Source organism: Carcharodon carcharias, chromosome 8, assembly GCF_017639515.1.
Source record: "Carcharodon carcharias isolate sCarCar2 chromosome 8, sCarCar2.pri, whole genome shotgun sequence".
NCBI classification, from domain to species: Eukaryota; Metazoa; Chordata; class Chondrichthyes; order Lamniformes; family Lamnidae; genus Carcharodon; species Carcharodon carcharias.
This window is the reverse complement of record NC_054474.1, coordinates 77,611,002-77,634,457: the sequence shown is the minus strand read 5'-3', so window position 1 is coordinate 77,634,457 and position 23,456 is coordinate 77,611,002. Positions and strand designations below refer to the sequence as shown.

Genomic DNA, 23,456 nt, shown 5'->3' with positions numbered 1-23,456 from the left:
TTCAAAAGAGGAATGCTTCCAGCTTCCTTTTGGAATCCCAGTGGCCAATCAAGGTTGATCTCCCTTAGCCAATTTCTCCCTAGAAGGTTTGGTCCTCTGCCTCTCAATACCAACACTGGTAGCTTTGCCGATTGGTTTCCATAATGGACAGTTACTCTGCTTATGTCTTTTACTTGAATGTCTTTACCTATATACATTTTTAGTTGAGCAATTGTTTGTTTTAAGCTTAATTGATGTTCACCATTATTCAAGTATCTGAAAGTTATGTTCCCCAATTACTGTAAGTGGCAGCTCCCGTGTTCACTTCCATTTTAACAGGTTTGCCATTTACCTTCACCATGACAAATATTGGTTCTGCCTTTCCAACTTTCAGATTAAACAATGAATAAATGTCTGAATTTGTTATTTCAGGCTCTTCTACATTGTAGATTTCATTGGGCTTCTTTTCTTTACAAGCCGATTGAATCTTTCCTTGCACTGCCACATTATATGTCCATTTCTGTGAAATAGTGGCATTCAATTTTTTTAAGCTGCCAATTGCTTAAGAACTGACTGTTTCCACCTCAATTAAAATTATTCTTTGCTTTCACTGCTAAGTTATTTTTCTTTATCTTTTGGCTAGCAGGGGTTGTTTCCCGCTTCTCAGCAGAGTCTTGCTTTTTTGCGCCACTTTCGGCTGAGGTTCCCTATCCGATGTGGAGGACATCGCCGTTTTGCACACCTTGTATGGCTTCTGAATCTCTTACAGTGCTTTATACGGCCAGCGCTATCTCGAGCACCATATTGAAATCCAGATTCACTTCGGACTGATCTTTTCTGAATAGTGTCCTCTTTCACACAACGCACTAAATGATATCTGAGCATATCATTCAGAGTCGTACCGAACTCACAATGTTCCGTTAGCTCCTTCAAATTTGCCACGTAGCATGCAATTGTCTCACCTGGGGCTCTAATTAATGAATTAAACCTGAACATCTGCATAGAGACTGAGAGTTTGAGTTGAAAGTGATCCTTCACGAGGTCTACCAGTTCATCAAAATTCTTCAAATCTGGGGCATGGGGTGCCATCAAATTCGAATCAAACAGTAGGTTTTGCTCCCACAAGTACTCAAGAGGATCACTTGCCTCTTCTCTTCCCCGTAATCTCGTTCACTTGAAAAAAGAGCGTGAGGCCTTCTATGTATTGAGATCAATTGTCTGTGGCTGGCTCAAAAGGATCAATTCTCCAAAATTGTGGCATTTTGAGAGAGGATAACTTCTTCAATTCTAACGTAGCTTGCTACTTACAATCATTGGGTGTTGATTTCTTTCTAACTTGATTTCTTCTGTTAAATCCTGTTTTGTCCTTGTTGCCAGCTTGTTGTCTGGTGGCCGAGTTGTACTATAAGTGAGACAGTTGATCTGCAGATGCTTCTTTGGTGGAAACATTAAGTTTATTTACAATGTACTCAGCAGCAACTACATGTGTACTTTCAACTCCAACTCTATCTCTACACTGATTGCAGAGGTATCCGTGCTATTCTCCTATTGATTACTACTGATCATGTGATCTTCCCTAACAGGTATTATTCTTAAAGGCACTTTACACACTGAATAAAACTATAATTACTACAGGAAGCTATGTTACACTTTTGTATGTTGCTGCAAACCATACCAACACTATTATTGTTACAACTTTAAATGTTACCTACCTAATATCTGAAATGATTTTTATAAAAATTGCTTGTTATTTGGAAATAAAGAGCCAATCATTATTTCCCCATGCTATCGAATGCAAGTGATCTATGGGTTACAACCTTCAAGTGTGTAAATAAAGAAATGTTTTCTAAATGCTTTAGTAAAAATAGTGCATCAAGATTGAAGTAGGAAAGAATAGGCCATTTAGCCATTTGAGGCTGGTCTGCCATTCAGTAAGTTTATGGTTGATTTACCTCAACTCCACCTTCCGATAAGACTGTTCTATAAATTGTTCTCGGTCACTAACTAATATTTTGATATCTCACGGCCATCCTTTAAAATCATGCCTGAACTGGGGAGTTGACAGCTCATTCAAAACAGACTGTGTTCAAGAGGGAACTTGTGAGTTCAGCCTAGCATTTTATTTGGCTTCCAATTATCTTCCATGCATGTGAGGAATATTAAAGAAATGAAAGTGGTTTTGTTTATTACACATGTCTAAGTTTCTTCTGATTTTCAGTAGTCCTTGTATACATATAGTTTGGTAAAAATCTGGTATCAGTTAAACCCAATTGCTATTTTTCTTCAAAAGCAAAACACTGTTGGCGCTGGAAATCTGGAATAAAAACAGAAAATGCTGGAAATACTCAGCAGATAGTTAGCATCTGTGGAGTGTTAGGATCTCAGTAGAGACACATAACTTTTAATAAGAAATCCAAACACCAAATTATTAACTGAAAGAATTGCATCACAACATTTCATATTTTAGCAAAAACTTTTAATGTACAAGAGTTAATCAAAGCAAGTACTATCAACTTGATACTATTTTTCATAAACACTTATTGTATTCTTTAAATCTTAAAATCTCAATTACTTTTATTTCCACCTAACTGTTCCCTCATGCTTTAAAGGATCCTGATGGTTTTTTCACTTCTCCTGGGACCAAACCAAAGTGTGCCACAGGTCTCAGGAATTCACTCTGATTCTTATTAGTGTTCCCACTATTCTCCATGGTATGAGATTTCTTGGGGTCCTGCCATTAGCATCCCTCCAATGAACCCACTAACTCTCCTTCAACACTTATGATTGTGGACTCTCCATGGGTTTCACTGCATTCTTGCTTAGTGACACCAAATCAGAAACATGCCTGACCCGTGATAGCCCTCTGCTCTTGGTTCCAGCTACTTTACAGCTCCTGGCAGATTCTCTCTCTCTGTCTTCTTCAATCTGCTCCTGACCCAAATTTCAACTAACTGTTTCTGTGAGAAATCACCCAGATAAAACCCAAAACCAGAAAACAATTCTCCCTGCTATCTATCCCATGATCCCATGGCAACATGGCACTTATGGGATGCCCCAGATAGAGATTTAAGCTAACGGTCACCAAACCCCAAATCTTCTTGGTAACCATATGAATAATTTAAACCCCTTATTGAGACAACTGTAGACATCCCATCTCCAACAAGAAGTGCAGAGAGGTAGCCCATTGTTTACTCTCCAATACTTGCACTATAAACTTATAAAAAAAAACATAGGCCCCTCTTTAATTTGCAATCACTTTCAGTCTGTTTAACAGCTTCTCAAACTAGCTGTCTTCATTTATCTTACATTTAAAATTTTCAATTCTCAAACTAAAAGCTATCCTTCTAAAACATATGAGTCATAAAAACAGATATCATAACAGGAGAGATAAACAAAATCAACATTTCAGGTGTTTAATTAACTAATTTTCTTACAGATGTTAGATATATCTCTGCACTTCTGAATAATCTACTTGAGATATTTAATAATAGGTGAAACTTCAATGGTATCTCAATGTTGGCATCAAAGCCAGGGCCTAGTTCAGCAGGGAGAATTCATGGGAAATCTTTTGAAATTAGTTTTGGCTCAATGGTACAATTCTTACCTCTGACAGAAGGTTGTGGGTTCACAGCCCACTCCAGCCATTTGAACACATAAGCTAGGCTGACGCTTAAGTGCAGCACCAAATGAATGTTGCACAGTGGGAGGTACCATATATTGGATGAGAGGTTAGATAGAGGCACTGTCCACCCTCTCAGGCGGATATAATAGATTCCATGGCACTGTTAGCTTTTTCTTTCTTACCTGACTGGCCTGAGTGAAATAAACTGTAATAATTCCCATAAATACCGGATGCACCAGAATTGAGACTTCCACTCTGCATGTAAATTCCACATGCAGTGCTAGGTTATATTTCAGAGGAAGCTGAAGTGCTCAATTCCAGCACCTAACTTCACGATGCAACTCCTGATACTGTGTTGGCTCAATGTCTTAAATTTCTGCCACCAAGTAAGGGGCAGTCGTGATATTGGTCATATGATGCATTGAGCTGGCAGCAATTTTACATAGAGTTAGAGCCTATAACACAGAGACAGGCCATTTGACCCATCTTGTCTGTGGCAAAATTTATGCTCTCACTAACTTCCTCCCATGCCCCTTCATCAAACCCTATGAGCACACCCTTCTAGACCAGGGCCAGAATTTTGCCCTCGTTGGGTGGACTCGGTGGGGGCAGGTGGGAACGGTCAAGAAGCCGACCACTGCCCACAATTGGGGTCAGATCGCGATTTTAGACTGGTGGGCCAATTAAGGCCCCCCCAGCGTGAAACGCACAAGGCAGCGCTCAGCACTGCCTGTATTGAGGGTGGGTGGTGGGGGGGGGTTGCGGGAGGTGGACGAGCAGGGAACTTGATGCATACATACAGGTGTGCACAGGAAAAGCTCCTTGAGGCACAGAGCTGCCTCAGGGAGAGGAAGAGATTTGAAAATTAAAAATAAAGATATTTAAAATGTTAAAAAACATGCCCCCTCATGTGGGTCTGTCACATGAGAAGGGATATGTTAGAAATTAGGCTGAAATTTGTAAAATTTCTTTTAATGACAGATTGAAACCTCATCCCGCCCATAGATGAGGTTTTGTAAAAAATGTAAAGGCGCCTTGGCCTTTTCGCCTGCCTGCCAACCGTGAGGTTGGACGGGCAGTGAAAAGTTTAATTCAATTACATTTTTAATGGCCTTAAAAGGCCTTTTAATTGTCAGAAGGCGCGCTGCCGACTCCCGCATGCACCCGCTGTCCGAAATATCATGCGAGTGCGCGATGACATTAGGACGCCTGCCCGATGTCATCGCACATTATTTTACACTCAAGAGAGTCAGGCGTACACCTGCCAGCTCAGCAGAAAGTCCTGCCCCAGGTGTGGGGAACCCCCGGGCACTTTTTCATCCGGCCACGGGAGATTTCAAAATCTGCTCACAACCCGACTCCCACACCCCCACCCAATCCCGTGTACTGCACTCTGGGCCAGCTGCCACCATGTTCTGATGCCTCAGCCTTGGCCGCAGTCACCAGAGTCCAGGCTGTGGGGAGAATGCGGGGCCCGAGATTCTGGGGCAGGAGCCTGGGCAGGGATGGGAAGCTGCCGGTTGCTGATCAGGTGGTGAAGCATGAGTAACCCGGGACGGGGTAGAAAGGGAGCAAGACACTCAGCTTCATTGGCGGCTCAACCCCTCCCCTTCCCAGCTTTACTGGTGTCCCAGGACAGGGGTTTAGCCCCTGCAGACTGAGGAAGAGGCCCAGGCTCCAGGCCCAGGTGCAGCCTTGGACTGGGAGTTAGCCAGATCCTTGGGTGGTTAAGTCACTGCCCTAGGCTGGTTTGGGGGTGAGAAAGAGTGGGAAAGGAGAGAGAGAGAGAGACAAAGTAGGAAAGGAGAGCAGGGGAGACAAAGGGAATGGGAATGGGAAAGGAAAGCAAGCAAAAAGTTGAGCTGAATTTCAGGGACGCTGTCATTGAGACACAAAAGCTGTGTTGCTCATTAAGGAAAAGCAAACTCAGCCAGTGCATTAAAGCAGTGGTTGATTTGCACTTTTTTGTATTCTTTCTTAAAAAAATAAATTAAACTGTTTTTTATGTGTGTGGCCCTTGATAAGAGAAATGTTCCCTACCCCTGTTCTAGACTCCTCTCCTTCATGTGCTTATCTAGTTTCCCCTTAAAATGCATCTATGCAATTCCTCAACCCTTTCCCTGGGGCAGAATTTTACATTCCATAGGTGGGCGCCCGAGAAGAACAGGCATAAAATCACGTGAGATGACGCTGGACGCACTCGCGCTATATTTCCCTTGGCAGGCACTCATGACAGCTGGAAATGTGCCCCTGGGCAATTAAGCCCATTAATGGCGCAACTGATTTTTTGTGGCCTGCCCAAACTTACGGTTGATGGATGGGTCAACTGGCCAGGTGGCCTTTACATTTTTGATGAAACTTCATCCAGGGTTGGGATGAAATCTCCTTTAGGAAATAAAATAAAAAGAAATATCTGGGGACAGCTTTTTTATGAGGTACGCTTTCAGGTTCTTGATTGTGCTGAGGCTCTACTTCGTGAATTAAACCATTTTTTACAGCTTTTTGTGCTTTATTTTATTATTAGTAGGTCTGCAGCCCCCTGAGGCAGCTGTCTGCCTTCAGGGAGCTCAGGGGAGCCCGCAATGATGTTGGCGCCCGCCCTCCTCTTGCCCCCACCCTGGCAGTGCTGATATTTTCAGCGCACATTTCACGCTGGTTGGCCATTAATTTTATAACGTGAAATTGTGGTTGGGTGTCCGTTTTCTGACCGCTCCCAGGCCTGCTGATGCGTGTCCGACGAGAGAAAAGCTCAGGCCCCGATTTTCACATGGACTGTGACATATGTGTTGTTTCATTTCCCCCGCCACCGCCCCCCCCCCAAAAAAAATGTCCTGCATCCTTTCAGCATTGTCCTTCACCCTCGCACCAGAGAAACAACACACGATGCAGGACTCAGTTGATGGTTGCAGAATCTCCTGTCTATCCTCTGGGTGACACATGATTCCATGTGTGCCCTCTGGTACTTCACAATCTTGGTTGTCCTTCATCACCAGTGATCATTGGCCAGCTCATATCCAGCAGGGAACACTTCAGACCCTGTCCTGTACTCATCCCAGCCAACATACATACACAGGCACTTTCTGGCTAATGTTAGGACCATGTGAAGAGGGGGTGAAATGGCTCCCCTATTCTCCCACTTCAGGTTTGACTATAACAGGGTTTTTTTGTGAATTTGGAGAGGATGTGCTTTGCCGATTCTGTAAGAGTCCCATTATTTATACTTTAGGCTGTAAAGCATTAATCAGACAGGTTTTCTTAAGTTAAACAAAGAGCAAGATAAGTTTATTGAATCTGCTTCCTGAACTAAAAAAAAAACTAGGTAAACCATACATCAAATGCATTCATCTGAGCCCCACACACACCAGAATATAGGGCAAAGTAAAGGGATAGGCAAAAATAAAACAGTAGAGTATACAGTTCGCTGTTCCTTGGTTGACCTCAATGCGGTGATTCCATGTTGCGCCCAATTTGTTCAGTTGGCTTCCTGGGTGCAGCTATATGGAACAGATTTCCATATTCTTTTTTCCCTCAAAGGTCTTGGTTCACAGTAGATTTCTCTTACAATGGTTGCTTTGCAGACCGGGCAGCACATCCAAGAGAGATAGAGGCAGAAAGGGCACACAGCTTCAACAGCCTGTGTTCAATACAGCATTGTCTTTTGTCCTCTCTCTTCTACTTGGGAAGGAGTCCCTAAAGCACCTTGCTGGCGGTATATTCCAGAGAAATTCTATTAGTTCATGTCTGCAGGAGTTACTGTTTCAGAACAGATAATTGTATTTTAATGTCTCACCCCGGAAACACTTGAAAAGTCTCAGGATGGTGTGAATCCAAAAGGAGATGGGGTCTTGCACACACCCCAGGGGATGGGGGTGACTGTTTTTTAATCCCATTTGGTGGAATGCCAAATTATGTGTATTGTAGAAGTCTGGGAAATTTTGTCATTGTCTCTTAGAGGGTTCCAGCTTTTTAAAATCCAGCCCAGAAAAGAAAAATTAAAAATTGTATCTTTAAAAAGCACATCCTCGCAACAGTAAGGTCATGGATAACAACCGGAAGTGAAAACCTCAGCCAGTTTATCCAAGAGGACTGAGACCAACTTTAGCAATCTAATTGTTATGGTTGAGATCTATTAATTCTGGATAAATCGGGGACTGAGCCTCTATCCCCTTCCTTACATGTGTCTGCTACTTAACCAGTTGAGTCACTGTAGGGGTCCATTAAAATTGTTTCCAATTGACATTAAGGAAATATTAGTTGTAACAATTTTATTTCTTTTTGTCACTTTTCTCCATTTATTGTCCCATCTCATACAGACCATGAATGATACTGAGCTAAGCTTCCACAGGTTATCAACATCTCTTGCCTGAGCAATCATTCTTTCTTACATTTTGGGGGAAAAAAACTTTAATTTCCATCCTCCTCCTCCTGCCTTAAAAGGTGGTATTCGTATAGAGGTATATCTCAAATTACATTAGCAACCCTCCAGTATCTTAGTCAAACTGCCACTATTTATGTGTTAGCCAATCTTTGACTTTTGAGGTCATCACTAGTGAGCATAACTCTGTCCTCAACCACTGTCCACTTTTTAGGAATTGACTAATCCAGTGTGTTTTGAGGATTGAATTGGGAACATTCCTGGTCCATCCTAAATGGCTCAGTTCAATACTGACCACTTCATTTGCCAGACTCAAGCATTGAGAAAGAACTGTAGCTCTTTGTACAGAAATATAAACTGGTTGTGTGGCATTTAATTGAATTATATTGTATAGTTAAGAAAAAATAATCAACACACAAATTGTTATCCTTTTATTATAAAACAGACTGTTGAAATGTATAATGATACATTTTCCATTTCCGAAAGGGTGACTAGAATTTTGTTGTCTTAGGCAAGTTTCTTGCTAATTCTCTTGTAAGTAATGCCACTGCATGTAGAGATCTGTCAGAAAAAAATGAAAAAAGATTAGCAAATGCTAATTTTTCCACTACCATGTTGAGTTCATTTTCAACTGAAGACACTTACCTCAACAAGATTTCCTCCTTCAATCTCTGAAGTATGGTGATAGTTTGGAAAGTCACAAACTATCTTATTTCCTTCCATTTTGACTGTTGCCTGATTTTAAAAAAAACTAGATTCAGTACTAAATTAAGCATTTGATTTTAATGTTCAATCTCATAACAAAATGGCACTTTCCATGTTTATTTAGATCAACAAGGCCATGTGTTTCAGTCATGTGTTATTAAAATTAAAATCAAAAGGGATGGATTTACAACTCTCAAAACTTCTCCCTCTGATGAGAGATGTAGAAGTGCTGTTCACTATAGAATTGAAAAAGTGAATTCCAAGGCAGTAATCTTGTTTTGTAGTATTCTGGGGAGAAGCTAAGTTTGTTGCAGCCCTCAAAGAATAAATGTTAAAACCAGATCATTAATTTTAACTAGATTTTCCCTTCCTGTAGGCACTAACTTGTATTGGGGGCACAATTTTACAGGCACTGCCTTTCGGAGCCAAGGCAGTGGGTGGTCATTAAGTATTCGACCACAGGATGCAATACAGCTGAACTCAAATACCTTCTCATGATGCCCGTGCACACAGATTATCAGCAGGTGTTGTTGAATGAAAATCTTGCCTGAAATTTCTCCCCTTTAGCTGGGAGACCAAACATCTCAGGTCAGCGAGCCCAGCATAAGCTTATAAATGAGCACTTTATTTACAAGAGTTACATTGTGACTAAATGCTTTCCCAAGCAGAGGTGGCTAGCAGGGTAGAGACCCGAACACTCGAGTCCGTTTTCACCTGCTCGGGAGGTAAACATCAGGCATGATGACTTTTTAAAAATATTATTTCTCAATGCTTTGTTTGCTCTTAATATCTGAGTGTGTAATCAATGAGATACAGAAACAAGCTTATCGTTTTCTGTATAACACAAATGTCTTCCAAGCTCACCTTGAACTTCTTGCCGTCCATAGTTTCCATCTCTGATTCCTGGCCAATCACAAATGTGTTCTTCATAGTTTTTCCTCCTGGATAAATTTGGGACCAGGTAAAATTATTTCCATTTTGGATCACTTCTGTGATGACCTTGGCGTTCCTTCCCTTCTCGACGATATCAGCAGAGAATTCTGCGGGTAAATAGCTGACATATCAGGTTTGTGCTGACCTCTAGTTTCTTTGTATCTAAGTGTGTCTTTCGTACTACAGAATGTTGCTGCTTTCTTGGATTATTCAAATACTTTTTTTTTCCACCAAATAATTTTTCAAAGCTGTTGTTCAATTTCTTATCCAGGTTTTGTCTTTCATTTTGTGACTAGAATCAAGGTTAAAGGAAAAAGGGGGAATTATTGAGAAAACAATAGGTACTGATTAGAGTAGTAGTGTCAGGGAATGGGGGTGGAAATATTGGCTGTGATGCCTCCAGGTTTAGCTTTTGGCTCAATCTGATTTACACATGATGTGAATTCTAATGCAAATTGGTCAAATTTGCAGATGAGAGGAGCAAAATGTGACAGGGCCAAACAATGACAGATCAATCTCATTTCAGACAAGTATGAAATACTGCACATAAGGTGGCAAAGCGGGTGACAAAAGTACCCCAAGAACAACGAGAACCTACTCAGTCACCTTAAAATGGACCTTTCTTAAGGGCCATTGTCACTGGGTTGGACTGGGAGGTGGGGGTTGGGGGGATATCAATTTTCAAGACCAACCTGACAAAAAAAAACCCAAACTGAGCACACAGCTGAAATGGGAGATATACGTAACAATGTGAGTGATGGATTAATCTTGCCACCTTATCACCAGTCACAGCTACATGACAAGTTTTTTTAACCACAAAAAGAAAAGGCCTTCCCCAGCAACCTCTGGGGCACATTTGTGCTGAAGTACAACATTTGCTGCACCTCGTGTTTTATTTATGGTGCCATCCAGTGACAAAACTGTCAGCACCAAATCACCATTCACATTGTTGCATATACCCTTTGTTAGAAAATTGCTTTTAAGAAAAATCTCGAGATTCTTTACCGCGAAGTCCAACTCGGTAAACCTATTGGGATCAACATTTGCAGAATTAACATGTTACGTATCTAGTTACATCATTTATTACAACATTATTTGATTCAAACTATTACTGTTAATTAGCGTAACTTACTCAGGACCTTCATAAAGTCATCGTAGTTTTCCTGACTTGCAGCTTCATACTTGCCAGTGAAAGCCATAATGATATAGCTGGGATCTGACACACAAGTGAGTTTGAAAATAAAGAAACCAGTGAATAGTCTGCCTGGTATTTATACACATGGAGCAGTCACACCCTAATGATTTATTAACCAAATTTTTATATTCCTGTATAATATAATGAGGCAATGACAATTTTTATGGCACAATGTACAATCTACTGAAAATGTTATTGACATGGATGTCATTGTCCTTGATGCTAACTGTACTAAAAGTGACCTACTCTATCTTTGTAAAAAGAAAACAGAAAATGTTATAAATGCACAGCAAGCCAGCCAACTAAAAGATAGAAAAGAAAGTGCTGGGATATGGTCTTCATCAGAACCCTGTTGGAGCAGAACATTTCAAAACATTCATCATTCATTTCCTAGAATCATGGAAAGGTAGAATTGTACAGCACAGAAGGAGGTTATTTCAACCCATCATGCCTATGCTGACTCTTTGAAAGAGCTATCCAATTAGTCCCACTTCCTGTTCTTTCCCCAAAGCCCTGCAAATTAAGTGACAACCACCTGGGCTTTCAAGGCCAATTTTGATCCCATGTTTAAAAACTACACATTCCCTTTATAACTTTGGAAGGTGATCAGCAGAAGGAACCCTGGGTTCATATTAGTCTCATTGGCCCATGGGGGCCTTGCTGCAGACATCCTAGACTGAGGTCAGTGAAGGTAGCAATGGACAAGAGTCAAACCTAGAACCCCTTGGTCCATCTGGCTCAGCTACACACCATTTTCCTAATCTGAAGTTGCTGGGATGGGGATCAATTGTTGATAATTCTCTCGTATCTTATTCCAGTGTTGGTCACACGCGCGCACACAATTTTGAAGGCAAGAATTTTGATTTGATTTTTCCCTTCCACAGCCCAGAGGTACCAAGGCCAACAGCACTCCAAATGCTGTCCTGACTGCGATCACATTACAAGCTGAGGAGTGGATCGATGATGTACCTAATCTGTCTGTCTTAATTATATTTGCTTAAAATTACTGAGCTTTGAAGGATCGCAGAAAACTATCCCATTGTGGGGAAATTTCCATTTTTCAGTGTTACTGTTTTGGATTGTCAGATTGGCACAAGGTGGTAATTGTTGCATGCTTGGGAGGAAAAAGATGATTTTTGTCCTATAGCTCCTAAGGCTCTTCTCCACTGGGGTTTCCTTGTGTCATTTCTGGGTATTAGGAAGACTTGAAACCATTGCCTTCGGTCTCCCCACAGGCTCTGTTCCTTAGTCACTAACTCCTTTGTTCCCTTCTTTCTTTCCTTTTCCGACCCACTCTTGATCGACCTCTTCATGTTTTATCCTCCGTAAACTTGAGGTCCATCCAAAACTCTGCTGCCCATGTCCTGGTGCGTGCCAAGTCCACTTAACACATCACCTCTGTGCTCACTAACCTACAATGGCTCCCAGTTAAGCAATGCCTTAATTTTAAAATTCTCACCCTAGTTTTTAAATCCCCCTTGGCCTCATCCCTCCCTATCTCTGTAATCTCCCATAACCCTAAAAGATATCTGCACTAAAAGCAAAATACTGCAGATGCTGGGAATCTGAAACAGAAAATGCTAGAAAAACTCAGCAGGTCTAGCAGCATCTGGAGAGAGAAACAGTTAGTATTTTGAATCTGTATGACCCTTCTTCAGAGCTTATCTGAAGAAGGGTTAGCTCTGAAGAAAGGTCACACAGACTCGCAACATTAGCTCTGTTTCTCTCTCCACAGATACTGCTAGGCCTGCTGAAGGTATCTGCGCTATTCCAATCCTAGCCTCTTGAGCATCCTTGATTTCAATCGCTCCACCATTGGTGGTTGTGCCTTCAGCTGCCAAGGCCTTAAATTCTAGGATCCCCTCTCTAAACCCCTCCTTCTCTTTTTCCTCCATTATCATATACTATGTGTGTCAGATAAAGGTTTGCTAAACTGACTCAATTAGTTTTAAATGCCAGTTCTCAGCCAATCAGAATTGTACACAGGTAATGACAGAATTATTAAAAAAAAAAAGTCCAGTGAATGCTTTTCTGAGAAGAGGAATGAAAAGGTCTTTTAGAGACAACAATGGAAGACTGAATTGACAGGAATAAGCCATTATAGTAGATCTGGAATGAACCACACATGAGGATATGACGCATTGCATAGTTTTGTGGGATTTTTATACTGCTTAGAGGCAAAGACTGAAACAGTGTAAACAGTTGTTGTTATATTTTAAAATGCTTGGAAGCCTCCTCAGATTCAGGTTTTCAGACCAGTTCCACAGGTGAGCCTTCAATCCAAATGGACCAAAGAGTACCTTGCTCATCCAATATCTTGGTAATTTTTAGTAAGCCTGGGAGCTAAATTGAAAATCTCCTTCATTGCAATTCGGCTTACTGGTTACATTACTATGCCTTAATTGTATTTCCCATGGCATCGGAAGCTGGTAGAATAAGCATTTCCCCTAGACAATGCATACACTGTATACCTCTGAATAGATTTATTAAACATTGCATCACAAGAGTACCTTGTGTCATGAAAGTGCAATGACACCCTGGAGATTAGTAGTAGTTACCAGCTGAAGTATCCCGCCTCAAATGATAGAAATTAACTGTCACATCTGTGGCACTTACTATAAATTTGACCTGACACAAGACCCTTTAATATTGATTTAGTGGTTTGTTACTGACCATGTAATATCTCTTTGGCCATCAATGTCTCTTCCTGATGGATTCAGATGAATGTATCCAATTGGAACAAGACAAGTTGGAATATATTTCAAAATTTAACTTGCAGGAAGGAAATGTAATCATCTTTGGGATCTTTGATTCTGGGTCCTGACCCCACACCACCCGATTTTTAAAGGGCCAGGACAATTAATGACAGGAAATTGGCTCACTGTCCAATTAAGGACATTGGGCAGGCTCCTAAGGCAGGAGGGCCAATGGGAGGCCTTCTAGCACTGACACATCAGCAGCCCACCAAACCTTAACATGGAGGTGGCCTTTGAAGGAGAGATCAGTTTTTTTCAAACCTAAAATGGCCACAAGTGCCTGGCCATTTGGTGAAGGGACAGCCCTTATATGGGATGGCTGTGGCCGCAGCTATGGTCTGGCAGTCACAACTGGATGGGGGGGAGATCCTCATGGGATTACTCACAGTTCTCCCCCTTTCCTAACTTGAACCAGTCATGGTTGCCTGACCATAGTCTGAGGAGATGTCTCTCCCCGCACTGACTGGAAATCCTAGTCAATGTGGAACAGGGCCTGAATAGACCCACAATTGGCTCTAAATGACCTCAGTCAGCTGTCTGCCATTTGCTGATCCAAACCTTGTTCAGCCTTTCCTAAAATGGCTCAGTGGCAAGATCGTGGTGCTGAACTGGCATGATGGCAGGCAACATGAAATTGTGGGCCATCCTAACTCCAAACTGCTTCTAAAATCCAGCCCTATGGGAAGCTTAAGCTCAAGTAAAGCTGCTAATCAAATATATGTTGAAGCACAACCCATTGGATGTGTATATTTGAATTTGTTAGTTTGGCTCCTTTAGCTATCTTTCAGAGACAGAACATTTGTGTCATGGTATGGGCACATTCATTATATTTAATGTATATATGTATGTATGCCAGTGAAAATTGTTTTCAGCCTTTCACGTACTCTCATAGAAAGGACCCAATAACCTGATCTACCATAGACAGAAAACCAAGGATTCAAAAAATATTTAAAATTGTGACCCAGAGAGTGTCTTTAGCTTATTTATCTATTTATAAGGTTTTAGACAAATTACAATTAGAACAAGGTAGCTGAGATATCTTCAATTCCAATGAGACAAACCAGATTACTATTTATGATGCATGAACTTATTGACTTTTCTTTTTGTCATGGTACATGATATAGGCTCAACCTGCCGCACATTCCAGATTGAAGTGCTTGTGAAAAAGGACTTCCTGCTTTTCGTACTCAGTGCTAACATATAAATATTGGATGGATTGCCATGTATCAGTCTTCAGCCAATTTGATTCACTCCATATGCTATTTAGAAATAGTAAAGGTTCTGTACTGGATACAGCAAAGGCTATGGGCCCTGACAACATTTAGCAATAGTATATCGAAATTTGTGCTCCAGGACTAGCTGTTCCCATAGCCTAGCTGTTTCAGTATAGTTACAACACTGGCATCTACCCAGCAAGGTGGTAAATTGCCCAGGTATGTCCTGTTCTCAAAAAGTAAGACAAATCCAATCCAATGAATTACCGCCCCATCTGCTGACTTGCAATTTATTTACATAGATACTTGACTAACAAGGCAATCAAAGGTCAAAGGCCACATTCAGACCAGCCATGATCTTATTGAAGAGCAAAGCAGACTCAAGGGGCCAAATGGCCTACTCTTCCTTCCAATTCGTATGTTCATGTATTTTGATTTTCAGCAAATTGTTTGACCATGCTATCAAAGTGGCACTTACACAGCAAATGGCACTTACATGGCAGGAATCTGCTCACCAATGCTCAGTTTGGGTTCTGTCAGAGCCACTCAGCTTCAAACCTCATTACAAGTTTGGTCCAAAAATGGATATAAGAGCTGGATTCCAGGGGTGAGGTGTGAGTAACTGCCCCGACCTCAAGATAGCATTCACTGAGTGTGGCATTAAGGAGGCCTAGCAAAACTGAAGTCAATGGAGTTAAGGGTGAAATCCTTTCCCTGGTTGAAGTCATACTGAGTACAAAGAAAGATGCTTCTGGTGTTCGAGGCCAATTATCTCTGCAACCACCCCCCCCCCCCCCACCAAAGAAATTGCTGCAGGAGTTCCTCAGGGTGGTGTCCTAGACCCAACCATCTTCAACTGCTTCCTAATGACCTTTCCTATATAAGCTCAGAAGTGGGGATGTTTGCTGAGGATCACACAAGTGTTCAGTACAATTCGTGACTCCTCAAACACAACAGTTTGTGTCCATATAGAGCAAGACCTGGAAACATTCACGCTTGTGTTGGTATGTGGCAAGTAACATTCACAGGCAATAATCATCTACAACAAGAGAGAATCTACCCATCTACCCTTGACATTCAATGGCATTACATCACCAAATCCTCCAGCATCAACATCCTGGAGCCTAGCGTTGACAAGAAATTTGACTGGACCAGCCATATAAATAGTGTGGCTATAAGTGCAAATCAGAGGCTGGGAATTCTGCAGCGAGTAACTCATCTCCTGACTCCCTGTCCATCATCTACAAGGCACAAGTCGGGAGTGTAATGGAATACTCTCCACTTGCCTGGATGACTGCAGCTCCAACAACACTCAAGAAGCTTGACACCATTCCAGAGAAAATAACCTGCTTGGTCAGCACCACCAGTGCACAATGGTAGCAGCACGTATTATATACAAGATGCACTGCAACAGCTCACGAAGCCTCCTTTGAAAGCACCTTTCAAACCCTCAAATGCTATTGCCTGGAAAGGAAAGTGCAGCAGATGCATAGGAATACCACCACCTGTAAATTCCCCTCCAAGCCCCACACTGTCCTGACTTGGAATTATATTAGTGTTCCTCTAAAGACTTTAAAGGCATTAAGGGATATGGGGAGGGATATGGGGAGAGAGTAAGAGTATGGCGTTGAGATAGAGCATTAGCCATGATCATATTGAATGGCGGAGCAGGCTTGAAAAGCTGAATGACCTATTCCTGCTCCTATTTTCTATGTTTCACTGTCGCTTGGTCAAAAACCTGGAACTCCCTAACAAGACTCTGTATGTACCTACACCACATGGACTGCTGTGGTTCAAGAAGGCTGCTCACCAGCACCTTCTCAGGGGCAATAAGGGATGGGCAATAAATGCTGACTTAGCCAGGGCCACTCACATCCCGTGAGAGAATTTTTAAAAATCACTGTGTGCTGGTACTGGCCTGGGCTGATGGGGACAAACAGCATAAAGTGCCTCAAGCAGATTAGCTGTACATAATGCCTGGATTTACAAATTGTCCCATGATTTTTATAGTTTTCTATAAATATCACAAAAACTACATACTGGAGCTGCATAGCACTTCCAGCATTTATTCACAAAATTTTGGATCTCCAACTTTTGGGTTCTTTTCCCTTTTTAATTGCCTGCAGCTTTTTTATATGTCTGAACAAAGAACTGAAAGTAATGGAATTCATATTTTATTCCATTTAATGTTATTGTTTATGGCACTAGTAGTGGTGTTCCTGGTAGAGACAGTCAGGGCCTGACCTATATATTGGATGCATGTGAGCAATTTTGCACAAATGCAAAGCTCAGACCTACTCAATGTCTCATCATGTCACACTACACCAAGAGTGTCTCCTCAGGCTCTGCCACTTTGGGCACTGAACAACCTTTCTATCACCGGCAGAGTGCCTGCTCATAGTTTATTGGCTCCCACATTTCACCAAATTCTGGCTATGCAGCTTAGTGTAGAAATGAGCAATATCTTGTACTTTGACACTTAACAGGTTAAAAGCACTGAATGATGTGACATTAAGCAATATGGGTCAGAGGGTTCCAATTTTGGTTTGTGTTGAGCTCCTTACTTAGCTGAAGGGGCAGCATGGGTGGTCTTGGTGACCTTGGATGTGAGAGGAAGTAAATCAGCCTGATGAATATCCACTAGAATCGCTGGAAAATTCATGTGCCAAAGTGGTTAAGGAATTGGCTTTCCCAACTTTCCATGCCTCATGGTCAAACTGACACTAACTGCCTAGGCTAAGCCTTGGGGCAAGGAATCAGAGTCTTGCTGCCACCTATGGAATTGAACTCCCGAACCCCAACAGGAGTCAACATTTTCAGGAGATGAAGGAAAAAATATTGGTGAGAAACTAGTAAATGAATAGTCACCACCTCCTGTTAAAATGTGATGAGAAAGCTTCTATCTACTTTTGGCTGCTATTATTCTTACCGAGTTGCTAAATAGTGAAGCTTTTAAATTTTCACTATCAGCAGTTGCATCAGCGGGTACTCTGAGATATTTTTGGGAGGCTACAGGAGGAGCTGAAACCCACCTTTCCTGGGAAATAATTGACAGTCTGAATGTTGTCTGGCAGCTGTTGTCTCAGAACTGCATGACATGGAGAAAGGGCCTGATCCACTCCCCTCCCTGTCGGAGTAGGCATATGTGCACAAGAGATAAGAAACAAAGTAAAAATGGGCACAAACGGCTGGAAATTGTGTAATATTCTCACACAAGTCCATTTTGAAAGTTTCCTGAGGTCAGTGCACTGCAGCATGAGAGCCCAAGTGTAATAAAAGTACATCTCTTCTGCTGATAAGGCCATTGACTCAGTGCTGCATATTAATTTCATCATTTATTGCTTACTTATGACAATTGCATTTTTTTATAGCTCCATTCATGAGGAAGTCAATCATACATGTAAGAGTGGTTTCAATGACCTTCAGAATTGGCCACACTGCTGAAATAATGAACCAGCTTTAGCGTGCAAACTCCTCACTGAAGATCCACAGGCATGAATTAATTCCATACAAATCCAAACCCCAAGTAAAAAAAAGTACAGTGCGGAAAGGAACCATACTTCCCTTTTCCAGTATTTCATCCTTCTTTCTTGGTTTGCTGGTGTTACAGACAGGAGGGGCTTTAATTTAAACAGCCCTGATTTCTCCTCTTGCCACCCATCCGTAAACAGCAAGGTATTTTGATTTCCCCCTTTGTAAGTGGTGGCATATTTTCTCCAACCCCTCGGTTTTGGAGTGATCCAATTTCAATTATTTGACATTTGACAATTATTTCGAGATTATTTTACACACACTCAAAGCTCGGGGTCGGGTGGAGGGGTGTCGCTATGTAGCCCCCAGCATATTCATACAATAAAAGAGGGATAAGGAAAAGACCACAGAGCAGACAAGAATTATTGTTTTTCATGAGTCTAAAGTCCTGAATCAAAGTCCAACGGAGTATTCTTTCAGAGTCAGAAGACTGATGCTGGACAATGCACTCTCCTAATAGTGAGGACTTCCATGATGCGATGGGCACACAGAGATGACTGTGTCTTATAGGTGCTGGTACAGAAGTTCAAATGTTCTAGTAGAAACAGTATAGGTCCATTCACCTGGTCCAGGCTCTTGTTCTGAGCTGCTGCTTGGTTGTTGGAAAATGACACTCTGAGCTGTGCAGCTCCACAAGGCAAAGTCACTGGTTCTCCTAGCTGGGGTTGGGGGGGTGGTGGTGGGGGGTGGGGGGCGGGGGGGGGGGGGGGGGGGTGTCATGTGATGTGACTCCCACTTCTCCACTTTGGTTTGGAAAAAGGATGTACATTCCTTGTCTGGATTCTTAAGATTGTTAATGTTTCAACCATTAATGATTTCAAATGGAGGTTTCAGGGTCCTTTGTCCTCACAGACTGATCATCTCCATTGGCCAGGGCTTGGCCTTAGAAATGCAAATAGCCTTTGTACAATTTCTTGGGATTTAATCTCAGTCACAGGGGTGAATCAGTGCCTCTTCAGAGATAACAATATGGTAGCTGTTCTGAATGCCAGGAAGTTCCTTTTATTTGAGCCATAGCCAGTCATGGCTTCAGTCATTTTAAAGCCTTTGTCCAGTTAAAAAAATTATAAGTTAGCCAGGATGATATCTATATATTTTATAAAAATATAGCATGGGGTCTTGATTCTGGGACTGTTGTATTTCCTGGTGGTGGGCAAGTGTTTAATCTGCTCAAAGGCTTTTTTTTCTCCCTTGAATCAACTGCTGAGAAGAGAATGGGGTTGTTTTAGGATCATTTAATCCCATCTTCAATAACCTCTTGCTTGGTGAAATAGCAGCTAATGACAACTCTAATATCTCACCCTCCTGCAAGATTGAGTTTGGAAACTCAACCATGCAGATTCACTGGTGTGAAACTACTCCCTATTTCTGTGTCACAATGCAAAGGCAAACTATTACCTTGACCTATTTATTCCATATTATTTTTAGGCACAGGAACGCAACTAGGCCATCAGCTTATTCAGCCTGCTCAGTTATTCAAGTCAATCATGACTGTTGTATTCCTCAACACCATTTAATTGCCTTTGCTCCATATCCCTTGATACTGTTTCCTAATAGAAATCTATCAATCCAGTCTTAAAAGAATTAAATTGACCCATATCCTCAGCTCTTTGTGGGAAAGGGTTCAAAATTTCAATTACACGTTTGCATGGGGGCAATAGTTGCCTGCTCATTTTACTTCTAAATAGCTCAGCTGTAATTTTAAGATTATGCCCACGGGTTGCCAACTTTGTTTGGAGTCCACTGGAGGCCTAATACCTGATGGTCTGATCCCATGTTATCCATAAACAGTACTAACATTTACCATAGCAGTTAGGTGTGCCATTGTTGAGTATCTTGCTTTGTAAATTTGCAGTAGCAGCTGTGCAAGAGGTTCCAAGGACCAGGAAGCCGCCAATGAGGAGGTGAAGAAGGGAAGCTGAAGTTAAGGGAGTGATTTGCAGCACCAAGTCGAGGCTGACACTACTAGTCAGACATGCTGTCCATTGTAAGTGAACGGTGAAAATCGCGAGGCTCTATTTTGGGGAAGAACTGTGAGTTCCTTCAATGTCCTGCTTCTTCCCTCAAGCACTATCTTTGGGGGAAATAAACTGTTTGTGGCCTTTTGTGTGCAAGGGCTGCCACTTTTCGGGGAAAAAAAATACTAGTGATTGCATTCAGAATTCATATTGCCTGTGAAGAGCTATGAGGTATTTCGCATTGACCATATGACATATTTCTAATTAGTTTCTATATGCAAGCACATTCCTTCTTTATTTCTGCCCCATCATTTCAAGCTAGCACTTTCGTCTTTCTCTGCCAGTCCTCTTCTCTCATCACTCCTTCCCCAGTACTTCCAGCCTTCTTCTCTCTTTCTTCCTCCCCTCAATTTACATTAGCAGTCTAACCTCACTCCCAATTCATGTCTGCATCATTCATTAGTTTATGGTAGGTCACTTCCTCATCTTCTGTTTGTACTGACCTTCCCCTGACTCTTGTTGTTTCCCTTGGAGAACTCCCATTCCTGCTGTGCAAAACCCTTAGAACTGCTTGAGCAATTAGGAGCAGCAATGGCTTTATTGATAAGTACCAGCAAACCATCACTGCCCTGAAAGCTTTCCATAGGAGCAGTTTACCTAGTGCCACTCCTGTGCCATCTCCCCATAACCCTGCACATTCTTCCTTTTCAGATAACAATCCAATTCCCTCTTAAATGCTTTGATTGAACCTGCCTCCACCACAGTCTCAAGCAGCACATTCCAGATGCTAACCATTCGTTGCATGCAAACATCATTCCTCAAGTCTCCATTGCTTCATTTGCCATGCAATTCTCTTCCAATGTTGAAAGGCCTATCTCAGCTCAAACGCGAAGATTAACAACTTGGATGCTCTAAGGATTGTATACCAGCAAGTGTCAGCAGGGGAGAAACTTGGTGAAAAATCTTCAATTTTAGTAAGAAGTCTCTTTGCAGGAAACTCAAGTTGACTCTTAGTACCTTGAAATTTTACATGCATTGCTTGTTTAAGAGGCAGTTTCTTGTACTTCCTTTTGTTAACAGTAGATGGGGCTGGAAGGAAAACTACAACTCTTCAATTGAGTGAACTCCAGTTTACAAATACATACTTTGGTAATAATGAAGCTGGATAAGCAAAATTTTCTTTTCCCTATATACTTTCCATTATATATTTAAGACAATTAAACAAAACAACATAGAATTTTTTTCAGTCACATGGCCTATTTATTTTTATCTGCTAATTTTTCTCCCCTCTGTTCTTGAAGGCTTAGATGCCTTCATGGAGGACATTTCCAGGATTCCTATTCAGCCTCTTGTACATCATCCAATTGGCTATCATTTATGTGCGAGCGTTGACAGTGATTTTTGGTAGGCTATTTGAGATCATTTCCTTGCCTAGCCTGGTAAAGTGTGCACGTGCTGATCCCACAGGGGTCTCTGGATAGTGAATGGGAGCAGTGGAGAAATGATCCTCGCTTCGCCCCATTGCAGCTAACCAGTTAAAGCACTGCCACTGGTGTCCTTTTGAGAGCAGCTAACAGAACAAACTGGAGAAGGAATCTGGATCTGCCTGGTCTAAAAGGTTCAACTACTCATGGGGTCAGTTCACTGAGATGATAGGGAAGCTAACCCCCACTCTCAGGTTGTGATTTATCATTCATCTAAATCAATAAACCAACTTAAAATCCGTATTTCGGATGAGACGGTAAAGTCCTATTTGCCTGCTTGGGTGGATGTAAAAGATCCCATGGCACTCTTTTGAAGAAGAGCAGGGGAGTGATCCCCATGCCCTGGCCAATATTTATCCATCAATTAACATCATAGAAACAGGTTACCTGGCCATTATCACATTGCTGTCTCTGGCAGCTTGCTGTGTACAATTTGGCTGCCACGTTTCCTACATAACAACAGAGACTATGCTTCAAAAGAGTGAGAAAAGCACTTTAAATTGCAAGTTTTTCTTTTCTTTTGATAAGATGTTGGAACATTTGTATGAAATGACAAAATGCATGAATTAACTAGGTGTACAATCTTAAAGCCACAGTGCCCTGAGCTGCCTGTACCATCATGTCACGGAGAGTTGAGTTCAGTATTAGTCAGGGAAAGATCTATTGCAAAGCAAGGAATACTCAATGGCAACCAAGGGTAGTTTGTTCCCTTATTCCTTAGTTCCTTCATGTGGCTTTGAGTATTTTGAAAGTTTTTTTCCATTGTAGGAGATGCAGAGAGAAGTCTCCACAGAAGAGTGTTGTCTGCAGATACTTTTTCTACAAAGGTTTTCCTTCATTTGGGCACAGAATAATCTCAGAAAAAGGCCTGAGGGCAATTTAATACTTTTAGCTATAGCGTTCCTGTTGCATTGTGATTCCCTGCCTTTCAATTCTTATTTTTAACAGAGAATCTTGCTGTGTTTCCCTGATAGCCTCTCTTGAGTGCCAAAGTTTCTAATGTTTACCCACATTGCTGATAATGAAAGTTATCAATCTGGAGAATTTGCAACATTCCTGGGCTTTTTTTTTGAAGGTTTTTGGGGGTCAGTAGCCCCAAAGCTGACCCCCAGTGAGATTGCTCATAGCAGCCAGAATGAACCACTTCTGGCCTGAATTCCAGTGTTCAGCTAGGTTATTTTCTAGGTATTATAGTGCAGAGTACGGGAGGCCTACTGTTGGAAATCAAATTTTATTCTTTCACAGGATATGGGCATTACAGGCAAGACCAGTATTTGTTGCCCATCCCCAATTGCCTTTGAATTGAGTGGCTTGCTCAACCATTTCAGAGCACAGTTAAGAGTCAACCTCTTTGCTGTGGTCTGGAGTCACATATAGGCCAGACCAGGTAAGGATGGCAGATTTCCTTCCCTAAAGGGCATTCATGAAGAGATGGGTTTTAATGACATTTGATGATAATTTTGTTACAGCAGAGCGGATGGTAAATGCTGCATTGTTCAAATCCCAGAGGGAAGCTTGAAAGAACTGCCACAACTATTTTACAATTTGTATTAATTTCGGGTTGCGTGCCTTAAATTCAGTAGTAATAGGACCACTGAGTCTTATAGATGACCACAACAATTTGCATTTCCAAAGCACCTTTAATGCAGCAAAGCATCCCAAGGTACTTCACAAAAGGGTTTGACACTGAGCCATATAAGGAGA

General features: G+C 41.7%; 1 protein-coding gene across 1 annotated transcript; it reads right to left on the bottom strand.

Annotated features, from left to right (window-relative positions):
- Positions 1–8,483: 8,483 nt before the first annotated feature.
- fabp6 (fatty acid binding protein 6, ileal (gastrotropin)) lies at positions 8,484–10,813 on the bottom strand. The gene is made up of 4 exons (XM_041194276.1): positions 10,747–10,813; positions 9,546–9,721; positions 8,622–8,711; positions 8,484–8,537 (listed from the first exon to the last, which is right to left on the bottom strand). Exons 1-4 carry the CDS (start codon positions 10,811–10,813, stop codon positions 8,484–8,486), a joined length of 387 nt encoding a protein of 128 aa, XP_041050210.1.
- Positions 10,814–23,456: the final 12,643 nt, after the last annotated feature.